Source organism: Watersipora subatra, chromosome 9, assembly GCF_963576615.1.
Source record: "Watersipora subatra chromosome 9, tzWatSuba1.1, whole genome shotgun sequence".
In the NCBI taxonomy this organism is placed as follows: domain Eukaryota; kingdom Metazoa; phylum Bryozoa; class Gymnolaemata; order Cheilostomatida; family Watersiporidae; genus Watersipora; species Watersipora subatra.
This window is the reverse complement of record NC_088716.1, coordinates 42068697-42088621: the sequence shown is the minus strand read 5'-3', so window position 1 is coordinate 42088621 and position 19925 is coordinate 42068697. Positions and strand designations below refer to the sequence as shown.

At 35.1% G+C, this 19925-nt stretch overlaps 1 protein-coding gene across 1 annotated transcript in view; it reads right to left on the bottom strand.

Annotated features, from left to right (window-relative positions):
* Positions 1-19039, bottom strand: part of LOC137404364 (nucleotide exchange factor SIL1-like) — a 30208-nt gene extending 11169 nt beyond the window's left edge. Inside the window, exons 1-7 of the mRNA XM_068090562.1 lie at positions 18929-19039; positions 12687-12859; positions 11868-12022; positions 10685-10804; positions 6149-6438; positions 4471-4656; positions 2822-2905 (exon numbers count right to left, since the gene is read on the bottom strand). Of these exons, the coding sequence (XP_067946663.1) occupies positions 2822-2905; positions 4471-4656; positions 6149-6438; positions 10685-10804; positions 11868-12022; positions 12687-12825 (974 nt within the window). The 5' untranslated portion in view covers positions 12826-12859; positions 18929-19039. The remainder of the gene's footprint in view (positions 1-2821; positions 2906-4470; positions 4657-6148; positions 6439-10684; positions 10805-11867; positions 12023-12686; positions 12860-18928) is intronic.
* Positions 19040-19925: the final 886 nt, after the last annotated feature.

Genomic DNA, 19925 nt, shown 5'->3' with positions numbered 1-19925 from the left:
CATTGTAACCACCATACATAGAAGTATCAAAACCGTGTTAAACAAGGAGCTACTATTAGTCTGATACAGTTACTAATTATTTTTATGGTGTTCTATCCAAAGTTTTAACAAACCGTAAAGACTTGGAGTTGAAAAATGGACTTCGATACGAAAGGAAACAACAAACAAATTAATTGTTATTGATGTAATTGAGTCATTAGTAGTACAGTTTTGTGGGCACCTTTCTACTGATCCCTTGCTATTATGGGTTCGTAAAAATCAAGGATGGCAAATAGTGGCGGTCAAATTGAGATGGTAAAACCAGAACTTTCCAATTCAATTGGCTAGCCAAATTAGACATTCCAGATGACTTCTTGCGAGTCTTCAAGATAGCACAACAATCTATGCAGATTTTGTTCTTATATTTCTAGCAGTTTTTAGTCACAAGTGATAATTGGATTATTAAAAAAGAGAATATACTTTTACTGAGGCTACAACTGAATGCAAGTAATGTACGCCAAAAAGTTGGGGTTATTTCATGCTAGTTAATTACCCTCTTCCCCCTTCTCTAACCCTTCTCTTCTCAAGACTATTGCTTTGCCGCTCTCTATACAATGTGCAGTAAAAATTTGCATTTTTCTCTTTCATGAACTGTGATCCTGTAGGCAAGATTAATAACAAAACAATGATGTGAAAAAAATGTAGATCAGCTTTCAAAACAATAGGTTATCTATGGTGATGCTAGGAGTCGTGCGTCACTGAACAATATTTGGTAAGAAGCGGAGATATATGGAGGCAGAGGAGAACAAGATGATTAGTGACGAGACATCAGACAGACTGGACATAAGTTAATGCACCTTTAACACCCTCCTACAACCCGCAGACCGGTGATTAACAAGTTTAGGGCTTAGTATAATTCACTTGATTGATATGCTGGTTAAGAGCATTAGACACGTGAGTCGTGCGATGTTTGTGTACCGCAGAACGGGGCTAATATTAGCCATAAAGGACATTTAGGCAAAGTCATTGAAATTTTTCATAAGGTCGCATTAAGTGGTTTTATGTTATTTGCTAGATTCTTAGAAAACTGGTAAAAATGACAAGAGTGAATAATTGCTGAATATAAAATAAATCATGGCAGATGGATTTGTACGAACTATTGCTTATGACCATATCACTTAGCAATAAGTTGTTATGTGCCCCAGGTGAGGATTGAAGGGATGGAATCAGCATATGTTTTATCTATATCATATGTTCACATCAGTGTTAGACAGCCACCTTTTAAGTGAAATCTGACTCTCCAAGCTTGCTTGTCGTCTTTAATACTTCTGTGTGAATTCAAATGTATGCTGAGAGCGAGATAGCTGCATTAACACCATTAAGAAAAAATAGCTTTCATAGTGTATAAGAACCTCTAACAGTAAGTCTACTATGGCAAAGGTTCACTCAAAAGGGCAAGCCAAAAACAAATTAAAACTGTTCACAAAATATGAGCTAACAATAGTTTTTACAGGAATGAAATTACCATATTTCCGGACTATGAGTCGCGGTTTTTCCTAGTTTGGCCAGGGGTGCACCTGCCAGGGGTGCACCTTATACTCCAAAGCGACTTATATGTGAAGCTGTTGACTGGTTGAACAGCAAAAAGAAAAGCTGGAGTTGGTGAGAAACCTGTAAGGGACTGGAAGGCGTAGGCTACTCTAACTGAAATGAAGAAAACAATAATGTCAATCGCGGGCTAAAAGCTAGGTGGTCGATTCTTCTACCTCCGCTGTGAGCATGGTTGAAAAAAAATAACGTGAATGCAGACTTAATTGGATTTTAGCTATCGTGTATTTGGATTGACACATGATTTTGGTGAATTTCTTAGCAAGTCATTTATGCTAAAGTAACCGGAATAACTCTTAACATGTTATGTTTACATGCTCAGTTGTGACATGTAGCGTAAGCATACCGATCAGCCTGTTGTTGCCTTTATATTTTTAAAGTATTTGTCACTTCAATTTTAAATGAAACTTTTGTTGTTCATGTTCAATTTATCAAATAATTTTTCCAAACAAAAAGCGACCTATATGTTATTTCTTCATTACTATACATTTTATGACTGGTGTGACTTATACTCCGGAGAGACTTATAGTTCGGAAAATACAGTAAATGTTTTCTAGTGGTTCAACTTATACATATATTGGCGTAGATATACTTTCCAACACAGCTCTTACTAAGGGGCTCAGTGAAAAGCCAATAATAAATGTGTAACACAAATAACTGATTTAAAACCATCTTGTATCATCAATTGAAAAAAAGTATTTGTTCTTGCAATCAGGTAATACTAATATTAGAGGTTTCACAGATGACTTCTCATTTGTACACCTTATTATGAACTTGGGGTGAGAAAATTGGCGCATGTCTCTCATTAAGGGGGGCAGACAACTTCTCATTTGTAAACCTTATTATTAACTTGGGGTGAGAAAATTTTTGCATGTCTCATATTAAGGGGGCAGGTAGGAAGCAAAGGAATGCTGGCTTAAAGCTACTAATGTACAGCAAGGGCATTTAGGATCAGAAGCCTTTTTTGACCTCATTATAGTGTCCTTTCATGTGGCTCTAGCCTGTGTCTACGGCTGGCTGAACTGTTTAACCTTAAAACCACAGGCAAAGAACAAGTTCCATTTTCGGGCACAGTTATTTCTATCATGCTCTGTGAGTGGTAACAATTTACCTTTTTATTCCATATTGAACTATACTTTTTGAATAAATGAAAAGTTTGTGTTTCAGTAAAATTTAGTACAGGATGGGCTATGCGAGTAGCCATTAGACCTAGTGGTTCAGCAATATCACTCACCTCTCTGTTGTCAACAAGTCATCCACCAACGTATACACTTTCACCTTTGATTTCAGACCATATTCATCACCCGCGATGATTGATCTGTAATAACCATTAGCCTCAGACTATATTTTTCAACCTGAAAATATGTGTTCAAAGCTCTAGCAGCTTCTCAGCCCTTTTATCTTAAGATAAAATGTCCTGTGGAGTATATATAACTGTAAACATACTCAGATATAAGTGATTCTTAGATTTATTGTACACAAACTAAACTGAGCATCAAAACAATATTTATTTATCAGGAATTGGTAAAAACAAAGATGGAAGGTTATACAATCATTCAAGCCATAAATAAGATGCATTAATAGACCGTTGGAACCAGAGGAATACCCTTGCTGGTGGAGCTATGAGCACTGGCTATGAGGTGTCCTAATAGTCCGAAGTGATCACAAAAAAGGAAGATGCAGAAATGTCCGGTGAAAGCTTTTTAGCACAGTGAGAAGCAAATCCATGAACAGGCCTTGAATATGTTGCAAGTAATCATACATTATCTATCAAATTAAAAATTGTTACGCAAATAATGTAACAGGACATTAGAAAAGAGCAGACAATTTTTTATATCTCAAGACGACACGTTATTGCTGTTTTCCAAAGTACCTGTTCGAAAATTTATTCAGCCTGAATTTTTTGTACACAGGTCACAAATCTGCCTAAGATTAGACTTACAGAACAAGTACTTGCATGTAGTAGTAACGCGCCCAATGATGCTGAGCAAGCATGGTCTTGTGAGCAGTTCTTCTTTGCATTGACATTCAGCATGACTTCACAAAATCATTATCGTACAGAGACAGCATACAAGTAATTTTATAAATTCAGTTCAAGACATTCGTTTACAGTGATATAACAAAATTAATCATTAAAAACGGCTATGTTAAATGTTCTATAGAGTAACCCAGAGCCGTATAGCTTCACAGAGTCCCTCGACAAAAACCAGAAACAAAAACGCTTATTTCCAAACAAACTCGATTGACATACTGATCTCTAATGGAATATTCTTACCTCGTTCTCAATATCTCAACTTTTTGTATTTACTTTACATTTTTGCAAAAAAATTATTTGTAGTTTCTTGTAGAGAATTTTGTTTTATTTCAAATGGTGTATAATGTAACGATCAATTTCAGAGCGACTGCCAATGGGAGTAATTTTTGTTGGTAAATGTTGCGGCCTCTCCATCATAACTTATATAAAACAATTGTGGACGTGGCTTGTTTGTTTGGACACAAGCGAGCTCCCATATACGCTTCATTCGTCGCGGAACTCTGTGAAGCTATACGACTCTGGAGCAACCATTTTTAATCGATATGTTAGCAACTAACTTCATCGCTTGTAGTTTGTTTATTTCTCATTTTTAAACCGCTCATGGTAAGTACAAAATCATTACAGTTATAATCATTGGTATGATAAATCCGCGTATGTTTATTGCAAATGTCAACCAAATGATTCGATATGAAACAAGAAAAAAGTCAAATGATTGCACATTTATGAACAAAAAAATCTTGCAATCACGATATGAGCCAAGATATAAAAAACCTTTAAATATCTAGCAAGAAGTATAGCACAAAGAGATACCTTCTGTCATTTTTAAACATAACAATTTGACTAGTTACCTGAATATTTTACTGCCGCCTTGTGCTGCCAGGTCGTTCACTCCTTCTGAATCAGCCCGCACGAGCGATGAAATGGCAAAGATGAGGCGATTTGACAAAGTTGTATTAAAGACTGCGGTTCTGAGCCGACCCAAAAGTGCTGGCATTATGCCAGCTTTTATAGCCGCTCGTGCAACGTATGCATTGCTGAAACATGAAATTCAGCAAATTATCACATTAGGAAAGGAAATGCAGTCTAGGCTTTTACTCGAAAGTAAAATTATAATACACAAACAATTGCAGACAACTTTAGTTGTCAGTTTAAAAACTTGACCGGTTTTTGTTTAAAATCCCGATCAATTTGAGCCATATGTGACGTTAGACTGTCCTTTTACATAACTCTCTTTTTCGCCGTTTCACTTGATACTACCAAAAATGATAAAACATTTACAGCAAGCAGACAATTTCAGCACAGTAATTAACAGCACCCACCCTATGACAGGGTAAAAGTCTGATAAAATCAATAATTTTATAACAATAGCAAGTAGAATGATAATAACAAAAAATTACGAAAAAGGGTGAAAAAACCTAAAAGCAGTAAATTGCAAGTTATTTTAGTCATTTCAACAATGTTAGGAATCTTTATAGTTATTCCGTTTCAACCTAGGTTATCTAATTAATGCTTGACCAATTCTGGCTATCTGATAAAAGCGTGTTCATTTGCTAAGCCGACGATGCGCATAATTAATTTATAGATCAGCTGCAATTACGAAGAACAGTTCTGCTGACCAAAGAGGCCAGATGGAAAGTTTTACTTTAAAATGTTATTAGAAAAAAAGAAATGCCACTTAATCCGTGGCACCCTGAGGCAGTTAGATAATACATTTCTAATGGCTTCTTGTTAGTGACAAATGATTGCCCAAGGGCTTACCACCTACATCTCATATCAGACCAGCTTCAACCAGAGGTGGGGCCTAATCACCCCAGATTACCATTGCTGTCTTTAATTCTGATGTAGTGCTTTACGCTCTGGCTAACCGTATGCATGGCCAGAAGGTAGTACTAGATGGCAAACATACATTTACATACACCATACCCACAAATGCAGAGAAGGATAACTAACGTTATAAAATATAACCAACAGTTGTATTGTTTTCTAACGTCTGACTATTCTAGTCTCCATTGGGCAAGCTCTGAAAAAGATTACTTCTTCCACTAGTGACAGCCAACATCTCCATATGTGTCTACCAGCAGTTTATGCAACTTCCTAATGGGTTTCCATACTATGAAGGCCTCGAAATTGTTCATATAAATATCACGTAATTAAGCAACATGCTTACAATAATTTAAATGTAGTTACACCGCATTCAACTCACAGAAATTAACACCGTAACATATCACAATAAAATTTATAGTTTGTACCTTTCCTCAAAAATTACTAATGAGCAGTGATGCGTGTGATATTGGCGAAAAAGATTTTAATGAACTAATCTATCACATTAATGATAAAGCATTTACCACGTGAGATGTTCGCAATAGTTGATTCATCGAAAAACTATATTTCTAGGAATTTCACTTTTAAACACATCAAACAAGTAAATTACAAGCACAGCTGTGGCTCACATCGGTCTGTTGCCGAAAAATAAACACACTAGACTTTTTCAGTTACAGCAAACCATGAAGTTGTAAAAATATTTACCTTTGCATTGCTGAGCCCAAAGTAAGCGCAGCCTTAGCCACAATATCTGGCTGAGATGAGGCATTGATCAGGTGCTTCAGCAAAACCACTCCTCCCAAATCAGAGAAGTACACAGCATTATCGTACTTGTGTACATAAAACTCTAAATCATCCAGGGCTAGCATAGAGTCATTATCTTGGGTCTCTTTGAGAAGCCTTTCATATAGGCTGCTTACAATTTCCATCTCTGATGAGATGGTCATATTCTGCTTGGTAAACGATTCCTTTATCTCTTTCATAGACCTCCACTTCTACAAGCCATGCATAATGAACTTGTGTAGTGGTAATTATAATAAGCAGTTGGTATTCTCAGATTATATGCATACCGGGATTATAATGATGTATGAGTTGGCTTACCATCAATTACCAATTCATAACTTTTAATGCAATTAAAATTAATTTGCTTGACAAAGATACCTATTATAGTTCCAAAACAGACCGATAATTGCTATGTCCTTAGCCTAAAGAAATCCAGCAATAAGAGGGGATCAATCCAAATCGCACAACTCTACATTCTTAAATGATGTAGTAGTTGCTTACTCTATAAAAATAAAAGACATGAGAATATAAATCTGAAAACCAGATCTTAAGAGCGTAGTCTTATGGAGCCGAGAAATAACCAACAAAGAGTGTAGTCTTATGGAGCAGAGAAATAACTAACAAAGAGTGTAGTCTTATGGAGCAGAGAAATAACCAACAAAGAGTATAGTCTTATGGAGCAGAGAAATAACCAACAAAGAGTGTAATCTTATGGAGCAGAGAAATAACCAGCAAAGAGTGCAGTCTTATGGAGCAGAGAAATAACCAACAAAGAGTGTAGTCTTATGGAGCAGAGAAATAACCAACAAAGAGTGTAGTCTTATGGAGCAGAGAAATAACCAACAAAGAGTGTAGTCTTATGGAGCAGAGAAATAACCAACAAAGAGTGTAGTCTTATGGAGCGGAGAAATAACCAACAAAGAGTGTAGTCTTATGGAGCAGAGAAATAACCCACAAAGGGTGTAGTCTTATGGAGCAGAGAAATAACCAACAAAGAGTGTAGTCTTATGGAGCAGAGAAATAACTCACAAAAGGTGTAGTCTTATGGAGCAGAGAAATAACCAACAAAGAGTGTAGTCTTATGGAGCAGAGAAATAACCCACAAAGGGTGTATGTAGTCTTATGGAGCAGAGAAATAACCAACAAAGAGTGTAGTCTTATGGAGCAGAGAAATAACCAACAAAGAGTGTAGTCTTATGGAGCAGAGAAATAACCAACAAAGAGTATAGTCTTATGGAGCGGAGAAATAACCAACAAAGGGTGTAGTCTTATGAAGCAGAGAAATAACCAACAAAGGGCGTAATCTTATGGAGGAGAGAAATAACCAACAAAGAGTGTAGTCTTATGGAGCAGAGAAATAACCCACAAAGGGTGTAGTCTTATGAAGCAGAGAAATAACCAACAAAGGGCGTAATCTTATGGAGGAGAGAAATAACCAACAAAGAGTGTAGTCTTATGGAGCAGAGAAATAACCAACAAAGGGTGTAGTCTTATGAAGCAGAGAAATAACCAACAAAGAGTGTAGTCTTATGGAGCAAAGAAATAACCAACAAAGAGTCTAGTCTTGTGGAGCAGAGAAATAACCCACAAAGAGTGTAGTCTTATGGAGCAGAGAAATAACCAACAAAGAGTGTAGTCTTATGGAGCAGAGAAATAACCAACAAAGAGTGTAGTCTTATGGAGCAGAGAAATAACCAACAAAGGGTGTAGTCTTATGGAACAAAGAAATAACCAACAAAGAGTGTAGTCTTATGGAGCAGAGAAATAACCAACAAAGAGTGTAGTCTTATGGAGCAGAGAAATAACCAACAAAGAGTGTAGTCTTATGGAGCAGAGAAATAACCAACAAAGAGTGTAGTCTTATGGAGTGGAGAAATAACCAACAAAGAGTGTAGTCTTATGGAGCAGAGAAATAACCCACAAAGAGTCTAGTCTTATGGAGCAGAGAAATAACCAACAAAGAGTGTAGTCTTATGGAGCAGAGAAACAACCCACACAGGGTGTAGTCTTATGGAGCAGAGAAATAACCAACAAAGAGTGTAGTCTTATGGAGCAGAGAAATAACCCACAAAGGGTGTAGTCTTATGGAGCAGAGAAATAACCAACAAAGAGTGTAGTCTTATGGAGCAGAGAAATAACCAACAAAGGGTGTAGTCTTATGGAGCGGAAAAATAACCAACAAAGAGTGTAGTCTTATGGAGCAGAGAAATAACTCACAAAGGGTGTATGTAGTCTTATGGAGCAGAGAAATAACCAACAAAGAGTGTAGTCTTATGGAGCAGAGAAATAACCAACAAAGAGTGTAGTCTTATGGAGCAGAGAAATAACCAACAAAGAGTATAGTCTTATGGAGCGGAGAAATAACCAACAAAGAGTGTAGTCTTATGAAGCAGAGAAATAACCAACAAAGGGCGTAATCTTATGGAGGAGAGAAATAACCAACAAAGAGTGTAGTCTTATGGAGCAGAGAAATAACCAACAAAGAGTGTAGTCTTATGGAGCAGAGAAATAACCAACAAAGGGTGTAGTCTTATGAAGCAGAGAAATAACCAACAAAGAGTGTAGTCTTATGGAGCAAAGAAATAACCAACAAAGAGTCTAGTCCTGTGGAGCACAGAAATAACCCACAAAGAGTGTAGTCTTATGGAGCAGAGAAACAACCAACAAAGAGTGTAGTCTTATGGAGCAGAGAAATAACCAACAAAGAGTGTAGTCTTATGGAGCAGAGAAATAACCAACAAAGGGTGTAGTCTTATGGAGCAAAGAAATAACCAACAAAGAGTCTAGTCTTATGGAGCAGAGAAATAACTAACAAAGAGTGTAGTCTTATGAGGCAGAGAAATAACCAACAAGGAGGGTAGCCAGGATGACCAAACTCAACAGTAAGCGCTGCTAGCTTCGATGCACTTGAGAACATGTCAAAGGAACTTAATAAGAAAGCCACTTACAATCAAGCAGTCTACAAAGCAATTACGCAGGATTAGTATTTTATAAAGAAAAACGTTTTTGGAAACTTGCTTGAAATATAATATATTTTTGCGCTCAGCATGTGGTAAAACTGCTTAGATTAAACAATGAACTTTTACTCACCATCACATATAAAAAGTATTACTAAATATAATTCTTATGTTATTATAGAAGAAGAATAATATAATTAACACTTGTAACTAAAAGGGGACAAAAGCATTCAATTAGATGGCCCGATATCGATCTACTTGATGCAATAGTTATAGGAATTCTACCTCGAGCCTGTTTCTGTGACGATATATAAGCCATGTCTACATTCCCCATCAGCGCTAACAGCTCGCTAAATAACGGCTAAAAAACCTGCTAGTTAGTTGACATAGTGTGGTGAATGACTCCCTTCTGGTGGCATCTAAATACTTCTAACCATGACACAAATTGATTGAGTAAATGTTGATACATTGAAAGATCATTAACAAGATAGTCATGAACTGATATCGCCCTACAACGATCAATAAAAATGGGTCGATATACAGTAATTGGTTTAACATAGTTTTAACAAAAAACCCTGCTGTAATATTATTGCGCATGCAAGAAAATCGGCGCTGAAAGGTTGAGACAAAAATGACTAAAATGTAGTCTCAGAGTAGCAAAGCAAAACCATTGGAAAGTAGAAATTTCAACTAACAAATTTATTTTAATTAATAATAAAACTAAAGAATAAAATAAAAATTAACAAGTTTGGAGTTTTACAACTAGCGCTATCAACCTTGACATGGCTGTGGCCCATCGCTTACAGTTTTTACATCAGCATTTATTAATGCTTACTGGGAGATGTTATGGAGCAACCAAAAGAAAGGCCATGGACAACCACGTGAACATCACAATTTTACATTTTATTAACATCAGCTTTTCAGAAGATCTCCTTCATTTTATGACTGACAGCACTGGTATCATAAACTTAAAATACTAACAACTTAGTCAATAAGATTCCAAGATAGCTACAGACATAATGCTGTGCTCAAAATCAAGAGAACATTACTCCATGTTTAAGTACAAGCTAATAAATAACACAACATCGTTTTGATAATAAGCATTGCAGCATCCTCCTGGGCTAATAGAAAATGTGAAGTCAGTAGTGCCGGCAGCTTTTTGGTAAATACCACAGTTGAATGTAAAAGTGTCGCGACCAGCATAAAAGCGCTTGTTTTAAAGGGAAATCAATTCGACATCTTTTGAAACAGCCGATATTAATATTATTGCGGATATTAATCTTGACTCTTATCATATTGGCTGTTTTGAACAAAAATAACATTACATAGATTTAACAATATGCATAAAAATGTATTTCAGACAGTCTTGCTTTGTAAAGAATGTTAAAATAAGCCTAACAATCCAACTAAAAGATTATTTCATAAAGCAAAGCTAGACTTGCCGATGCATTGCAGAAAAATATAATAGGGCCCACACATTTCTGAAAACCAACTCACCAACCTGCTTCTGATTGACAGAAGGATTGGAATCCTGAGTAAGGCCAGGAGCATCCTTCGAGCTGGCAATTCGTTTCAATGCTTCTTCTAATGGAGGACTAATAGCATTACTTCCTATGCTTTCCTGCAAAATAAGCGCAAACATCAGTGTACCAGGTGTGAGAATTCAGCCAATATCAGGAAAAACCAAAATCAAAGTTCATTCCTTAACATCCTCTCTAACCCAGAAAACAGGATGTTACAAAATATTCCACAGAAATATTATGCCAGCAGGGTAATAACGCACTATTGAGTAAATTAATACACTGTCGAGTAACTTATACAAGAGAGGGCAACTCCTTATTGAGTGACTATTGTTTTAATATCACATCTCATGTTTGCAGCCAATTTGTTGCACGTTCATATCGATCAACACGGGAGTCCTACGTATTGTATTTGGATAGTTCTCAGTATGTCTCAAAGTACTAATATAATATTATAATAATATATAAAGGACCAGATATGCGATAGAGAATAAAACCCTCCGCCTCAAGCTAACAGATGGAAGAGTTGAATTTTATGTAAAATCCTAAGGTATTAGTTGTGAGAGAGGGTATCTGACCATAAATGGACATGTATTTTATTAATTGTCATCAGTTTGACTGCAGATTAATATTGATACATGTATTCAGAAAGCAAAGCAAATATACAAGCAGCATGAAATATATTAAGGTCAACTTCGTCTTGTAAATGGAAAAAGTGTGAAAGCTTTTCAATTATAAAGAAAATAGTGAAAGCAAGCTCACATTTACAATGATAAGTGGAGTCAACCATGACAGCAGTTCAAATGGTACACGTGTCCAAAATGAGTAAAAGGCCCATATCAATTGACACCAGATATACATTTGAAATGCATGTTCTGTGGCTTATGCCGAAAATAATGTTTTAGATACACTAAAACATTTCTAATACTATCTGGCATGCAACCTAGCACTTTGCCGTAAGCTTTTTCAACACAAAATGAATTGTTTTAAAGATAAACTAGGAAAAGCAAATCAACAGCCCTGATAGGTGGATCATACTGGCATCATTGCTGCAGCCTAGCTAGAATTCATACATAGAGAGTACACCCTGTAAAACACAATTCTGAAAAAGAAAGTTGAAAACAAACAAATAATAATGAAAAGGCGAACAGAAACACCGAGTACCTCATTTGTATCAGACTCGGGAACAAGGATTTTGGCCTCTTTTAAGCCCGTCTCAAAGTTAATTCTAACATGAAGACCTTTTGGGATGCTCTGCCCTGGTTTTATCTCTTGCCACTCCATAGTAGGGACAAACTCCTCTGTATCTCGTTGATCTGCTAAAAATAAAGTGTGAGTATTGTAAAAACTTATTAAGTGAAATATGTTTAACAGCATATAGTGGAACACTATAAACTACCCCGAGACATTAATTGAAACATGTTTAACAGCATCTAGTGGAACACTACTGACTACCCAAAAACATTAATTGAAAGCGCTGGATCTGACGAATTTAACAAGAGCGAAAATTGTTCATAGGTACATAATTATTACATCTAACTTTGTATTGCCAAATAATTTCAGTCTACTGTATGCCACAGGTTATCAATTTGAACACTGCTATTATAATATAATATTATAATATCACTAATGCAATAGCTCAAAAATCAGCCAAGTGTACTGTTGCTTAAAGTCTGGTTGCGCTATTATTGAAATTTCACAAAAACAGCAAACGAAAAATCTCCTTTTAGCTGCAACAGAAATATATGAACAATAGTATTTTTTCCTTCTATCTGCCGATATGAAGTAGTGCATAGGCAGCAGTGAAAATGGGCAGCCTCCCCATTTGAATGCACCACTGAGGGAAGAGAGAATCTAAAATTGGTTAACAAAAATTAAATGTGAAAAGAGTTATTATTGTGTAAAATTTGTGAGCTTTTCGCGTTACACTTTGTTTAAAAGACTAAATAAAATAATTATGTAAGAAAAATAACTAGCAGTTACCGTTGATGACATTCACTTGTGTAGACGCTGTGCCAGAATCTTCCTCCTTTGAAGTTTCAACAGGCAACAGAGAGTGACCATCGGAATTTATTGTCACCAGTAAAGTGAAGATCACCACTATCTCTCTAGCGAGTTTCATTGCAACGAGTTCATCTAACCATTTTAACTTCAATCTGACAAAAATCAACACTATAGCTGAAAATATGTTTAATAAATCAGCAAACAAAATATAGTTCAAACCAAATTGAAAGCATTGCTGTTACAACAGAGACCAGATATCTATGTCTAGTTCACTTGACAAAATTTGAACTGCGTTTGGACAAAAGCATGGATCAAATTGATCTTTGCACGTTTTAAAATGGTGACAATCCGATTAAAGCCCCCTAGTTAATCGAATTCCCAATAGAAGTATACCCATCAAAATAGCAAATATGCGATTTAATAGAAAAGAAGCAATTTTTAATCTACTCTAGTATATCATTACCTATAATCCAGGTGAAAAATATCCTCTTGGTAATACTTGTTAGGTACAATCATCAATAACTTTTTTAAAATTAAATCTATTAATCTAACGCACTCTCAAACTTGGATACACAAAATTAATCTGCTTCAATATCTGTTTTGTATGTCAAAACCACCACATCTTTGAGCAAATATTTCAATAAGAATACTTTGTATTTCATTCAATTTGTTAGGCAGCTCATAAACTTTAAAATAGATGGAACAGAGGTATTTTAATTTAAACTATTTATGTTTCTATTTTATATATTTTTTACATCTCATCTTTAATTATGATGGTCAGCCTCTTCACATTCACTAGCTTCAGGCTTTGTTTGGCATCACTTTCACTTTCTTTTGTATGATGGCTATTTACCACCGTCATAAAATTTTGAAGAAGTCTGCTCAAGGTTTTTATTTGTTGTTTTAAATCTAAAATAATAGATTTTCTATCAATACTAGCTGAGCCTTCTTTTTTTACACAACTACTTCCACTTACACTGGACGTCTTAAGAGCCATGATTTTAAACCTGGAAGAAAGAATAATACATTATTTAATACAAGGACGCTGGCAGTGCAGGGAGCCACGAGAGGTCCTCATGCGTAATAAGTATGAGCACAATTAATCTTAGGTGTAGAAAGGTGATCAATGGGGCAGTGGTAGTGCGCTTAGCTTCAAACGCAAATATCTAGGTTTGATTCTCATGCTGTTCAATTGTTTTTTCCTAACACTCTTATCGCGGCTTTGAACAGACCGACGGATACAGATATATTATAGCAAAGATTATTCGAGCACCGTAAAACACATGAAATACATGAAAGAGAACTGCGTAAATATGTAATGATTTCCAAAAGTAGAATGTTTTGAGAAACTTTGGACCCTCCCATGCTGAAAAATACTTTTGGTGTCAAAACAAAAATATTTGGGTAAATTTTAAGTTGTATGTAAGTTGCATGTGGAGGCGATTGCATCTCAAGATTTGACTTGGCAAGAAATTCATATATTTAGATTATCGTAAATCGAGGTTTGACTGTACTTTAGTTTTACAAAAACATCTCCAACACTGCATTAAAGGTTAGCGCAGTCAAAAACTAAAATCGTTATACCTAATGTAACTTATTATAATGGCATAAAATACATGAAGTTGAAATACATCAGCTAGGAAGGATGTCTAAACACTATTAAATGCAACTACTTAAACCCCAAACTATTAATCTGATTCTCATTATTCCCACTTTCAAGTCCTCCATTAATATGGATTGAATATAGTAATTTTAAATAATGTCACTCTATACTGCTAATATACTGCACATATTAGCAAATATACCAAGAGACCAATTTTTGGTGATCATTTATGTTTACTAACCAATACTGATATACTACATTTAAATAATGCTCTAAACTCAAATGCTCGACAAAATAAATCTTTCTAACCCTTTTAAAATGTGTGACATACCTATATATGTTGGTCTTATAACAAAACCAAGCTATCTACTCACAAAAAGCCCAAATTGCGTTTACTTTATAATCAATGATAAATGGCTACTTATTAACACTGTAGTTTAATCTCCAGGAATGTTTTGACCAATATAAGATATTGTAATAACAATGTACATTGCTGATATGTGCAGGTAAAAGTGCAGGTAAAAGTTCAAACTTGCGTGATTAAGTCATCATTAGCAAAAGGTAGGTAATTATTGTTTCGGGATATATCATTTTTTTAAAGTATCAAAGATTTAACAAGGTAGTATTTTCTTTTTGTACATGAGTGCTCACCAGCTCCTAGTAGTAATAGGAATAAATTATAAATGTGTTTTATTATGAATTAATAGTAAACTATTAATCAGAGTATTCTGAAGCTAAGTCACGACATGACAATTATTATTTCATGATGGCAGTAAAAGCTCTTGGTATTGAATGAGAGATTCTAGAAAGCTGTCTGGTGAACAATTGTACAGTACGTATATTCAGTTTTTTCCTCTCAAAGCATTATGGAATAATTCTCAGCAAATTTTAGAAGCATGTCTGTAAACATTTACAATCTATTCAGCATGAATGCTGTATGTAATATCATACATTTGGCGCTCATATCATACATTTCAAAATGCTTTCATCAATTGAACTTTTTGTTTAATAAAAACCTTTTTTACAATGCATTATAAATTTTTTATTTGAAAGCGTAATTATTGCATTTCTTCAGTAATCATGAACTTGATAGACTTGCTAGCAATTTTTTTCTACGCTATTACAATCATGGTGTATAGTAAAACTGAAAATTGTTGTGAATGATCAGTAAAGTATATTGCAGCTGCATCAACTTTTGCCATTCAATTGAGATTATAGTTTAAAATTACTACCAGCTACTCAGCTGATTTATCACAGCTTGTTGTATAAAAATATTAGCAAAAGCAGATAACATAATGGAAAAACACCTAAACCACCAGAGATATTCACAATATTACAATGAACATGATACCTAATACATCAGAGAACCATCTGAAAAACCTACATACATTTGTTTACAAGCGCATTAGAAACCTCCTGTAAAAGTAACCTATGAGGAAAAATACATCAATTGGCCTGCCAGAAAATCACTAAAAGAAATTACACCTCAACCAGACCTGACCAAAACGATTGGAGTTGGTCATCATTTTAATCATTACATTCTCATGACGTGCTTAAGACAAGTCCACTCAATTGCTATCCCTCTGCAACATTAAGAGCAGAACCTGAGCATTTAAACAACTTCTCACAAGATAACACAGACATCTATAAAAAAAAACAGCATCAATGACTCAGCCTCTTTCCCAAGGGCCTGCAGAGGCTCCCTTTCTCTCCTGCCTGCTGAGGTGTGTTCCTCAGCCTCTGAAACCTTCCTTTCTCTTCCCTCTGCCTGTGAAGCCTCTATATTTTACTTACCTATGGAGCCTCTATCTCCATCCTCAGCTAAGCATCTTCTACTTTACTATCTCAACTGCTGAGCCTCTATATCTATAGACTATCATGACTTGCTTTGGACTGTCGAAACTCGCAGACATATGGAACTGAGCAACGAACATGGAGGGTCGTTCGAGTAAGGGTGTAACCTTTATTGGCTGTTTTAACCTTTTGCCATTGATATTATTGTTTAGAATTTTGTTAGTCGTGTAGTTTAATTGTTAGCTTTACAGAATAAAGAAGTATATTTTGCTGGTAAATATCAATATTGCTTACAATAGCTTAACACCTTCAATAGTACCTGAACCAGTAATAATCAAAATAGTTTACACAAGCTAAGCAAAAGTGAACAAAGTAAACATAGTCATAATAGAAATTGACAAAGCAAATTTAACACTGATGTTGTGTGGATTTGGATTAGTTATGCATAACATAATCTTTCCATATCAACCCATAACAAGCTTATTCCAAATAAAGTGCTGCATAGTGAGCTAATGGTAGTCATATAATAGATGTTTTATATGTTCGATGGCGAATAGTAAGTTCATTAAAATGAATGAGATTATGTACTTGAATAGGTTAATATTGTGATGGATTTATTAAGCTGAGCTTGCCTAGTTGCCATATGCGTTTAGCTATTCTCGGATTAGCTTTGTCATTCAGAAGCCAGCTTGCAATAGAAATCCCATGGACTAACAATCAGCACTTGCTATATAAGCAACTGTGCTCTATGGTCAGAGGGAGAACAGAGAGCAAGGAACTGCAAACCCCAAAGCCAAGAACTGCAAGGCAAAGAATTATGTTTCTATCACCGTAAAGAACATCCTGGTAACATTAATTCACCTCTGCGCAACTTTTTGCATATACATGTATATATATATATACCGTAAACTTGTATTTAAACGCCACCTTTATTTGCAGGCCACCTTTATTTGAGCACCATTATAGAAAGGTTAAAAAATAGACCACCACCCTTTATTTGAAGGCCACCTTATTTAAAGGCCACTTATATTTAAGCAACACTGACATTTGTCACGCTAATTCGTAATCAAAGGTGCTTAACTAGGCATATTGTACTAAAAAACCAGTGCGGTTTTGATGGACTTCAACTTTCGGGGGCCAATATTAAATGCATTGATCACGCATCAAACACACGAATAAAAGCACCTGGATCATGGTGCCTGGAGATTGAGCTTACTACATTGATGCCTTGGCAATCAATTAAAACGCTCCTACAGCATAAGTTGCATATCAAAGTACTTAGAGTACTATGAGAACGTAGCTATAAGTGTTGGCAAACAAGTCGAGCGGGCATAAATCCGAAGATGCTAATTGTCAAGTCATTGAAGGGGTGTGGGCTGACCAACCCTCTAGGCGGCTCTGAGGATAACAATAATCACTGTTTCAGGTTGGACGGCCCAATTAAGAATGGACTGGAATGTCAAGTGCGGGCTAGTGCTGGCATTACCAATAAAATGGCATTCAACTATTCAACGGTGATGAACAAGTTAGAGACCCTAGCGATGTATCATGCGACTTTCAACATTAAACATTTTATTACCAGTAATCACTATGCTATTTTGTATTATAAGTTTTGTATCATATTTTGTCTTATAATTTTATGTTGGTTTTTGTTTCATGGTTCGTTATTTGTTGAATAATTTAGTGGTAGAATTTTACATTGGATGTCATGTTATCATTTGTTAAATTATCTTATATTATAACTTTACGTTGAATGTTATCGTTCGTTTTTCGTTAAATGTGATTTAACTATTCAAAATCCTAAGCTGCTAATTGAAGAACTGAATGCCACCCTTTAATTGAACATCACATCTAATTAAACGCCATCATAAAAGGGGTGACAAATAGACCGCCACGACGTTCAAATAAAGGTTTTACGATAGCTTTGACATTCTTACCTTTACAAGCGTAACTGTTTGAGTATTTATCGTTTGTAAACTCATTTCAGCATTAGGCTACGCTTAATTGCATTAAATTGTACCTAAATGTTCTGTCTTTTTATGCTTATGGAGCTTGAGAAATGAAAAGCCAGTCACCTTGCTTGCAAGACTTACAGTTGTGTATGAGAACTATTAATCATTCAGTATCGACAACTTGTACGGAGAACACATTTGCAAGTAGTGAGTCATCGCTGAGTTCTACAACAATATCTTCACTTAGGTAGCTTGACTTTTTAACTCCTTCCAGCGTTGTTCATGTCTTACATACTTCCCATCCACTATTTCAACCCAATCCAACAAGTCATCATTATTTAATTCATTTCTAAGAAACAAATGGCATCTCAGCTACGTCTTAAGGGATTATTCGAGCTCTTCCCTCGTTTCTCCTACAAGAAATGATAGCCTCTCATAAAGATTGCTCATATATATGCCTAGTTCGTGACTAGCCTATTATTCGTGACAAGCCAACTTGCCGACTCTCTTATATATGAGCAATCTTTATTGTGGTAATCAATAGTCATATTTTACAATATGTTTTCCACAAGGTACCACGGCAAGTAAACTAACTAAAAAGCGGTGTACAACAAAAAATAAAAAGGACCGCAAAGAAACTATAGTCTAATTAAAAAACTCGTGAATAGTCTAACTAGTATAATAATATTAGAACTGAATGCATAAAATATGTAGAACGCAAGCTTGAGGATTGATATGAGTATTGTTTAAACAAAAAGTGGACAAATAATAGCTCAGTGAAAATAGTATTTATTATTTTATTTACTCTTCTATTTATTATTTTTGGTGGTCAACAATTAAAATATTTAAAGTAACTGATTTTTTATAGATACTTTACTCGAAACTGTCGAGATATGAACTGTAAGATTAGCGTCAATAATGCATCCAGTAGGATCCTAGCGTTTCTGTATCTACATGTAAGCCTACGATCCACTAGGCTTAGTGATACACGTGTAGTGTGATCGAGATCGACCCTTATAGCAAATTTGTCCAATCATAGGTTGGAATACATAGCCCCAGCGTAACAAATCCGTTAAAGCGTTTAGCGGAACCAGGCAGCGTGGTTTAGGAAGTGTCGTACAGTCCCAATACGACACTGGATTCAGGTTCGTCTTTGGTAATCAGCGTAACCGTTATCCTTAAAAACCAAACAATAAAACACAACTTATCTTTGTTTTAAAATATTTGTATAGCTACTAAATAAATTAAATTTTTAGATGTTGTTTTAAATTGTAAACAAAATTTTATTTTCTCTAAAAAACAGCAAATGTTTTTTTTCATATGAACATAAGTGTACTTCCGGTTGTTAAACTTTTTTAGTCTCAGAATGATATAAAACCAGAAATTTTGCTGAGAGATCATAGAACTAACGATAAGGTTGATCATCGCCACAAATGCGATATGTACATAACTCATTAAAACCTTTGATACTTTGGGGCTATAGAAATACGCTAAGGTCAACTATGCAATTTTCCATAAGTGCCATTGTCAAATATCAAAATAGAAACCGTTGATATCACTTAAACTAAGTGTTATCATAAATATATTGCAATTGAAATAAATAATATTATATTTTGCTGTTTGTTATTGTTTAAAAAATTAATTTGCTATTAGGTAATTTTTTCAAAATTGAATCGAATCAAACATTTCTTATGATATACATTTCTTCTGTCGCACATGAATAAATGTCAGATTAACGTGGTGAAACTGACCCTAACTACCGACTTATTATTTTAAATTGATATCAATTTGACAGTTTATGCTATATTGTTTGTAGCATTGTCAATTTTTAAACAAGATTGATTTATGATAACAATTTTTGAAGCAGCT